The sequence below is a fragment of the Spinacia oleracea genome, chromosome 1 (assembly GCF_020520425.1).
Source record: "Spinacia oleracea cultivar Varoflay chromosome 1, BTI_SOV_V1, whole genome shotgun sequence".
NCBI lineage: Eukaryota > Viridiplantae > Streptophyta > Magnoliopsida > Caryophyllales > Amaranthaceae > Spinacia > Spinacia oleracea.
The window spans coordinates 2524581-2534518 of NC_079487.1; the positions used below are offsets into that span (position 1 = coordinate 2524581).

Sequence of the window (9938 nt, forward strand, 5' to 3'; positions counted from 1 at the left end):
GGCCCAGCGCAAGCTCAGGCCCAACAAGGCCGTAGGCGCGCGCGGAGCAGGTGCTCGTGGGCTGCGAGCAGCGACTGCTCGTGTGGGCCGCAAGGCCTGTGCGGGTGGTGCGATGCTCGTAGTCTTGCAACACTCGTGTTCGTAATGAATCCTAATCCTATCAGAATTCATGCATTGATTAAATCCTAATCCTAAAAGATTAAATTTATTATTTAGAGTTCTAATAGGATTCTAATTAATAAATCCATATCCTAGTAGGATTATAATTCCTTTCCATAAACTCTATAAATAGGTGCCTAGGATCACATATTTATATCGATTTTTGAAGTATTCTAAAGGTAAGATTTTGAAGCAAAAATCAGCCAAACACTTGCAACCTTTTAGCCGAAAATCCTAGTAACCTTAAGGGCGATTCTAGTTGGTCAAGCTTAAGGCGGATCCGGACGTGCTGTGGACTATCTACGGAGGGACGACACTTGGAGTCCTAAAGACTTGTTCTTGTTCGGTTCGGGCGCAGCTAGGGAGGGCACGCTACAAAGTGTATGCATCTGAATTATGCTAAATGATTATGTGTTAATAATATGTTTCCTGGCTTTATGGTTTTTTCGCATGATTTATGTTTATTCATATTTATCATAACCTAACAGTTGGTGGGATACCACCAACACTTTCCACTTTCCTTGGGGTGAGATGACGTTTACTCCCGAGGACTATACGGCTTTGACGGGCTTGACCTTTACAGGGACCCCCGTTCGTCTGAGGTCAGATGGCCCGCTGCCGACCGTTGCTGAGGGTACTAGGCTCATAGGCTCGTGGCTGGGTGAGAGATTGCCTTCGTACCAGGCCCGTGGGATACCCTATGCTGACCTGATGTGGGCCTTGGAGCATGGGGTGGAGGAGTCGTCTTTGAGACAGGCGCGGCTGTTCTACCTCCATTTCATCACTTCCACTTTTCTGTCGGGTCCTACTGACACCTTTGACCCGAGGTGGATAGGTTTGGTGGAGCACGTGTCTTTGCTGGGCGACTACTGCTGGGGCGATTTGGGCTATGCGACGCTCGTAAGCCAGATGAGTTTGGCGGTGCGAGACTCGGACCCGCGTAGACATCACTTTGTTATTGCATTGGCGGGAGTGCCGCGTTTGATTGAGGTGTGTGCCTAACTCTCCTTTTGCTTTCTTGCCTTTATTGGGCCTTTTTCTGATGTATTATTATTTTTTCTTTTATAGCTGTGGGCCTTCAGGCATTTGCCTTGGCTGGCTCCCCGAAAGGGGCAGAGACTTTTGGAGTACCCTGCCGGTCGTCGTTGGGGTTGGAAGAAAAAGCTGACGGCGCGTCCGCCGCCCGATACCGTGTGGGATCTTATCCGGGACGGGAACCCCGAGCATGTGCATCACCTTATCCTTTATCTCGTATTTCGCCATTTTTTTTGTTTCTATGTGCGAGATCTGATTGCGTCTGTATTCACAAAACAGGTGGTCTGGACCCCATGGCTTTCCTTTAGGGGTGCCTATTCTTCGGTCAGGGATAGTTATTCCCTGAGCCAGATGGAAAGTTGCTATTCTATTATGCCGTTGGTTGTTGCCGAGACTTTGCTGAGTGCGGATGAGTTGAAGAAGAATGCCAAATCTGAATATTTTAAGGGGAGCCCCCTATTACTGCAGGTAATCGACCTTTCCTTTGCGCACATATATTTTTTTTTTACATATTTTTACTCGTCCTGCCTGGAGCTGAGTTTCAGCGCCCATGGCTGGGCGTTAGAATTTTCGGCGCCTGGTCCTGGGCGTTGAAACTGCGCCCCAGGTTTTGTTTGCTTATTTATTATATTTTTTGATCTGATCGTACCCGTTTTTTGCAGATTTGGCTCATGGAACGACTCAGGCTTTTAGAAACTCCTGCCGATCCTAAACATTATCGCCCTATAGCCTTGGGTAACCGAAAGTATTTGCACCGAGGCCAGGACGAGGCCGAGTGGGCTTCCTTTTTAACTCATGGTATCTGTTCTATTAAGTGGGTGGTACCGTGGTGGGGTTTGACTACTATGACGGGGGGTTCTGATGTGTCGGTTTATGTTTCTTTGTTGGGGCTATCTCGGCCCATTTATATCTTTCCTTACCGAGTCATGCGTCAATACGGCTTAAGGCAGACTATCCCCTTTTCTGATACAGTACCACCTAAAGTAGCGGCCTTTTCACAAGCACGGGTTCAAGCATGGGCTAAGTATTATGACGGTCTCCCGCGTTGGGCCGTGGCTACAAATGGCTTTGTGGGTCTTTTTGAAAACTACAAGTTGTGGATGAGTTTCGATGATAAAGTTGTGAGGACCGAGGCTCGAAATGGAGAGCCGGCTGAGCTTTTGATACCACGTACTCGGGTTAGGTATGAGGGCCGTGATTCTGCCAATCCTCGCACCCATGGTAATAAGACTGTGAAAGCTCGTCCTGATCGAAAGCGAAAGGAAGTTCCTCCCCGTTCCAGTTCTAGGCCTAAGAAGATGCCTAACATGAAGGGGCCTGCCGTTGCTAAAAGAAATGCAAGCTCTCGCGGAGATCGTCGCCAGAATAATGTATGGGTTAGGAAAGCTCAGCCGCTAGTAGAACCAGTGACTAATCCAGTTGATGTTGATAATCCTTCTGTAACACCCTAATAATTCCTTGCTTTTATGTGGATCTCTCTCTCTTTCTTGCTGAGCGTGGTGCACGTTAAGGGTGTTTACTAACGTGCGCACCCCTCCATTGATGGGGAGGAAGAAGAAGGCTACTGCTCCGGTAACTTCTCCGGTGGCTTCGGAAGATGATTCTCGGACGATTCCTGCTACTTGTGATAACATTCAAGGCAATACTGATGCTCGAAATGGAAACCCAGATGATTCCAGTTCTGCGCTGATTGAAGACGATGATGAACTCATTCACTCAGATCTAGTGCATCCTTCGGCTGGTATGATTCCTAAGAAACTCCATAGAGTTATAATTGCACTAAATCGTGAGCTGGGCTTAACCTGGAATGGTCGATTGAATGAAAAAAATTGTACGGACTCTGTTTTTTCAGAATCCCCTGCTGTTGTCCCTGTTGTGATTGAACCAAGTAATGGAAACTATACTAACTGCAATGCTAGTGCTCATGTGATTATAGACCCTGTTGTTACTCTTCCTGCTGATCCTTGGAAACACTTATTTGTTGGTTCGAAAATGGCTTCGAAGGGGGCTGAGCTTGGATTTATTAATCCTCTTGTTAAAGATGGTAGGAAAGTAGCTCAACTCCAGCAGAAGGAGTTGGATTCTATGGCTGATAAGTGGCAGGCTGCGATAGTCATGTATGTGGTGGGTGATTCCCCCACTATTGCCTTTGTTAAGAGGTTTATGGCTGCTGTGTGGAGCAATATGACACAACCACAGGTCTTCTACCATGATGAGGGTTACTTCATCCTTAAGTTTGCTAATGTAGAGGACAAAAACACTATAGTTGCTGGTGGACCCTATACCTTCTATGGTAAACCTGTCATTATTAAGCCTTGGGTAGCAAATTTCAATTTCTATGAAGAAGTTCTTAAGGTTATTCCACTGTGGGTGAAATTTCCTAACCTTCCTCTCAACTGTTGGGGTAGTGATTATCTCAGCAGGATCAGCAGCTTGCTTGGAGTTCCTTTATTTGCAGATGGGTGCACAACAAGGCAAGAAAGGGTTTCCTTTGCTAGGGTACTAATTGAAATGGATGTCACTAATCCATTGCCTGGTCATGTTTGGATAGAGGATACTACTGGGAAAGCTTTTAAGCAACCAGTGTCATATGATTGGAAGCCACAATTCTGTAAACCTTGCAATGTAGTGGGTCATGACTGTGATAAACTACAAAAGGCTAAACCTGTCAAACCAGCTGTGAAGAAAGTATGGGTGCCAAAGCAGATGCAACAGGCTGAACAACCACAGGTTGTTAGTAACAATGCACATACACCACCTCACACTCAAGTTGTTCCACAAGCTAGTGGAAATGTTGACTGGCAGATTGTAACCAGAAGGACCAAAGAGCCTTCTAGAATGAGAAACATGAGTCCTAGTAATCCATTCACAGTTCTTTCAAGTGATTTGGGGTTCAAAGAAATAACTGATGGGGATATGACTGAAGTTGGAGATGACCACACTGTTACTCAAGCACCTAATCATGAAGAAGGTTAGTCTTTGTTCTTGGAATGTTAGAGGCCTTAATGATCATGGTAAGATTGTTGAGGTTAAGCAGCTTTTAAATAAGAATAGTATTCATGTTATAGCCTTAATTGAAACTAGAGTTAAAGAAACAAAGTTCAAGCAAATTTCTAGTAAGTTTGGTAGATACTGGAGTTGGGGAGAAAACTATAAAGACAATCCTAGGGGCAGGATTTGGTTAGGTTGGCAACACCTTGAGGTGGATTTATCTATCTTAACATGCCATGAGCAGTTTATTCACTGTGTGGTTAGAGATAGGACTGGGTGTGTTTATTTGTACTTCACTGCAGTGTATGGACTGCATACTATTGAGGATAGGAAAAGTTTATGGTCAGCTCTGTTACAGATTCAAGCCAGTGTGGGGGCATACCCATGGATCTTGTCAGGTGACTTTAACACCATATTGGCTGATGGTGATAGAATAAATGGATGTCCTATTACAGCTGCTGAAACTTGTGACTTTAACAATTTTGTTGTTTCTGCTGGATTGTGTGTTCTGCAGAGTGTTGGGGGTTATTTTTCTTGGCATAAAGGGGCTGGTGAGGGGAAAGTAGCAAGTAGAATAGATTGGTGCTTGGGTAATCCTGCCTGGGTGATGAAATTCAGTGGGGTGCCTGTGCAGTATTTAAACTTTTCTATCTCTGATCATGTGCCTTTAATGATCTCTTGCTTACCTGATGTTCCAGAAGGGGGTAAACCTTTTAGATTCTTGAATTTTCTTGCTGATCATACACAGTTTGCACCATTGGTGAAAGCAGTTTGGGATTCTCCTGGCGCTGGTACATGTATGTTCCAACTTTGGTGTAAACTGAAACAGGTGAAGTGTAAGTTGAAGAGTCTCCATAGCGAGGAATTTGCTGGTATTGCTGAGAAGATTGACAAAGCTAGAACCTTGTTGGCATCTGTACAACAAGATTTGGTTACTGCTCCTACCACTGAGTTGCACCTGCAAGAAATTGAATGTATAGCTGACTTGAGGAAATGGCTCAGAGTAGATGAGATTGCTCTAAGGCAAAAATCTAGAATTCAGTGGTTGCAGGTGGGAGACTCTGATCACCACTATTTCTTCTCATCACTGAAAGAAAGAAACAGAGTAAATAGGATTTCTATCCTATATGATGCAAATGGCAACAAATTAGTTGATGATGAGGCTATTTAGAAGGAAGTTATCTCTTTCTATAAAGCTTTGCTTGGCTCTTCTGCTCCTTCTCTCCCTTCTGTGCACTTGCCTACTTTGAGAAAAGGGCCAACACTTAGTGTTTCTGCTAAGAAGTGGCTGATTAGACAGGTTACTAATGATGAAATTGATCTAGCCCTGAAAGCTATTGGAGATGATAAAGCTCCTGGTTTGGATGGTCTTAATGCTGTTTTCTTTAAGAAGTCTTGGCATATAATCAAGGAGGATGTTTATAGAGCAGTAAAGGAGTTGTTCTTGTCTAACACTATGTTACCTCAGTTCAACACTACATCCATCACTCTTGTTCCCAAAGTTCTTAACCCTACTTTGGTTAAAGACTTTAGACCTATTGCTTGCTGCAATGTGGTCTACAAATTGGTTTCTAAAGTGTTAACCACTAGAATGCAAGCTGTGATTAGTGAAGTTGTGAATGAAGCTCAATCAGGGTTTATTCCTGCAAGATAGATTGCAGATAATATCTTGTTGGCTACTGAGCTGATAAAAGGTTACACTAGGGCTCATGTCTCCCCCAGATGCATGCTGAAAGTTGATTTAAAAAAAGCTTACGATTCTATTGAGTGGCCCTTCTTGAAAGATGTAATGTTGGGGCTTGGCTTTCCTGAGTGTTTTGTTGGGTGGGTAATGGCTTGCATTACTACTGTTTCCTACAGTATTCTGATTAATGGCTCCCCTACTCTCCCCTTTAGAGCTAGGAAAGGTTTGAGACAAGGTGACCCAATGTCAACTTTTCTGTTTGCTTTGGGAATGGAGTATCTTACCAGACACCTCCAGCACTTGCAATCTCTCCCTGATTTAAATTTCCACCCAAGATGTGAGAAGCTTGCTATCACACATCTGATGTTTGCAGATGACTTGCTAATGTTTGCAAGAGCTGACCCCCATTCTGTCTTGATGTTGTTTGATGCTTTTTCTAAGTTTTCTAAAGCTTCTGGTTTGGAAGCTAACTTGGACAAAAGTAATATTTATATAGGTGGGGTTAATGCTTCAGAAAGGAGAGCAATAGTTGACTTGGTTCATATCCCTGAAGGCCAGTTCCCTTTCAGATACTTGGGTGTACCTTTGTCTACAAAGAAGCTATAATCAATGCAGGCCTTTGATTGATAAAGTCATTAGTAGGGCTAAAACTTGGACAACTAGGAATCTTTCCTATGCTGGTAGACTGCAACTTGTTCAATCTATCTTGCTAAGTTTGCAGGCCTACTGGTGCCAAATCTTCATCCTTCCAAAGAAAGTAATCAAGGAGATCCAAAACTACTGCAGAATCTTTCTTTGGACAGGTCACACTGACCCATCTAGGAAGTCATTAGTTGCCTGGCATAGCTTATGTCTTCCTAAAAGTGCAGGTGGGTGGAACCTCAAAGAAATGAGCTTGTGGAACAAAGTTGCTGTCTCTAAGCTGTTATGGGCTCTTACTCATAAAAAGGACAAGCTGTGGTGTAGATGGGTGCATGCTTACTATATTAAAGGGAGATATCCTTTTCAGTGGCCTGCTTCAGTGTCTTGGTCATTAAAGAAGATTCTCACCTCTCACCAATATGTTGTTGCTGCTGGAGGGTGGGATGTAGTGTGTAAGAAGGGCAGATTCTCTATTAAAGCTATGTACCAGGCCTTAATTGGGGATCAAGTGAAAGTTCCTTGGAGGAGAGTTGTTTGTAATAATTCAGCCACTCCTAAAAGCTTATTCATTACTTGGCTAGTGTTATGGAACATGTTGCCAACTAAAGATAGACTACTTCAGTGGAAAGTAGTGACTGATGATCTTTGCCCCTTATGCTCAAAATGTCCTGAATCTGTTTCTCATCTCTTTTTCCACTGTGAGTTTGCTGCTGGTATTTGGCAATCCGTGTTAGACAGTTTACATTTTGCCAGGAGACCTTCTAACTTTGATCAAGAGCTGATTTGGATTCTGAAGGCTACAAAGAGGACTGGAGATAGACATAAGCTGCTGCTTATGTACTTTGCTGAATGTGTGTATGGCATCTGGATTCAGAGAAATGAGATGGTGTTTAATCACAAATGCAGAGATCCTAAGGCTGTGCTTCAGAATGTAAAATTTCGTGTTGCTTGTAGAGCTAGTGATAGCCAAAAGCAGTTGTTATTGAGCTAGGTTTTGTAGCTAGCTGTTTGTTGTTGCTGCTGTTGCCTGTGTGTTCTTGCTATCATTGTAAAGCTTGTTAAGCTCCCCTTTTGGTAATAATATAACTTTATTTGCCAAAAAAAAATTCCTTGCTTTTATAAAACCATTTTCCAACTTAAAATAAAGGAATTACTAAAGCATTACCGCCACCGTGATAACGGTTAAGGCTATTACCAGAATTACGCAGCGGAATTAAATGTCAACTAACTTTTAAAAACCATAATTAATAAAATATCGAGGCCTCTTACAAATTGGAACCATAATGGCCCAAAACCCAAAATATAAATAATCTAAACATTTCAAACATAATTAAAATATTAAATAAAATAGTTTCAAAAGACGAAAACATGCAACTCTCTCAATCATCCCAAGCCACATGATTTCGATCGTACTTGATCTACCAACCTGCTATATTATTCTACTCCCCAACAATGCAAGTGCAAATGATGGATCATCATAGGGTCATTAAGGCAAAGGCCATGACCGGAAACACACAAAGCACGTAGTCAGCAAAAGCTGAGTACTTACAAGCATAGAGTAATGAAACTAAAGCATGCATCACTCACTAAATACTAATCAACATGAAAAAGCCATATTCTAACAAATCAAACAATCATGAGATACAAGACTCGACTCTTGACTCGACTCTTGACTCACAATTTAATTAGAATAAGCTTCGAACGGGCCAAAAGAATAATCCACAAGGGGAAAAGGTGATGGGAGCCAACCAAACACCAAATATAATAATAATAAAATCGGGCCATACCGAGTGTCGGGCCATACTGACGGAATTCCTGCGCATAATATAAATGAAACAACGTCTTGTATCATTAGTAGGAGTACGAGCTTTCCGGCAAGACTCCCCCCATTGTTCATACTCAAGGTATATACGTTCCAAGAGTTTTGAAGCTTGTTCCGGTTGCACTTTACGTTTATTAATATTTTAATAAAGGCGAACTCAAAACTCGACAACATGCATACATACAATTAATAAACAACAACCAAAACAATCTTATTTTAATGCTTTAAGACTTGTGATCAACAAAGCAAGACACTTGTGATATTACTACCATCTTCCTCCTCTCCAAAGTGAGACTCCACATCATGCATATTAACATGAGGGTTGTGCCCTTGCACGACAAATCCTAATTCATTTCATACATAATATTCCCAACTGAACCCTACATGTGCGGTGGCTTACGTGAGCTAACCATTCACATGTGGTAAAATAAATAGTACAACGAGGTACAAATAAATGGCTCAAAGTATGCTAGACATCGCGTACAATAGCATACAAATAATTAATCCATCCCTTGCATGTGAATTGAACCATACATGCATAAATATTGAACAACATGATTGACAATGAAATCCATACTCATAATAATTTCAACATGCTTGTTCAACAATTAATTCAATAAATCCAACATCACAAAACACATGCTCGTTCACCAAAATAAACATGATTTCACATAATGTAATTCACATCATCAACAATCATGTAATGTCATTGACAAAAAGGTGTGGTCTCCCTAGACTTGTACGTACCTTGAATACCTAAGCGTAGGGGCCACTTTGCAATAACGAGCACTAAACTAGAAATCACCTCCTATCATCAAGATAATGAAACTTAAATTATTTCCATGTTCATTAAATTTCCAGCAACTTTATTAAAATTAAAACTTCCTTTAGACTTTAGAATTCAATCGTTTTTCAATAATAAAGTCGTCTCAATTTGCAAAATCAATCCCTAGTACAAAAACATACTTCTTCCGCATTTAAAATCAATAAAAATCAACACTTTAAACCTTTATTCAAATCTGAAAATATAATTGATTATCATAATTAAAATCATCACCTAATTATGCTAATCAATTGACTCATTAGGTCTAGGTTAAAACCCTAACTTGAAAATCCCAATAACACTAGTTTAATATCATAAAAATCAATGCTTTATTAAATAAACAAATCTGAAAATTCATCCTTTTATAATTAAAACAACCCTAATGAATCACAACACACAAATCCTCAAACCACGGTATTCATAACCGGTTCCCAGCATTTTAATTACTCAAAACAATATTAATATAATAATTTATAATACGGAATTTAAATAGAATAGGTAAGGAAGAAGAGAATTATACCAATCCGGCCTATAGCACGGAACAACCACGAATTAATTGTGATTGGGCGAAAAGAAATCGAATACGAACACACACACACACACACAAACGTGCGTGTGCGCAGCAAGGGCGACGAGCGCGAGCGAGGAGAGGGGGCGCGCGCGCGCTGGGCGCGAAGGAGAGCGAGAGGGCGAGCGGGCAGCGCTGTGCGCGAGGGCACGAGCGAGGGAGAGAGGGCGAGCGGTGCAGTGCCGTGCGCGAGGGCACGAGCGAGAGGGAGGCA

General features: G+C 42.0%; 1 protein-coding gene across 1 annotated transcript; it reads left to right on the top strand.

Moving 5' to 3' along the window:
- Positions 1 to 2736: 2736 nt before the first annotated feature.
- On the top strand, positions 2737 to 5839 carry LOC110802405 (uncharacterized). Its single transcript, XM_022007848.2, has 3 exons — positions 2737 to 4165; positions 4263 to 5236; positions 5357 to 5839. Exons 1-3 carry the CDS (start codon positions 2737 to 2739, stop codon positions 5837 to 5839), a joined length of 2886 nt encoding a protein of 961 aa, XP_021863540.2.
- Positions 5840 to 9938: the final 4099 nt, after the last annotated feature.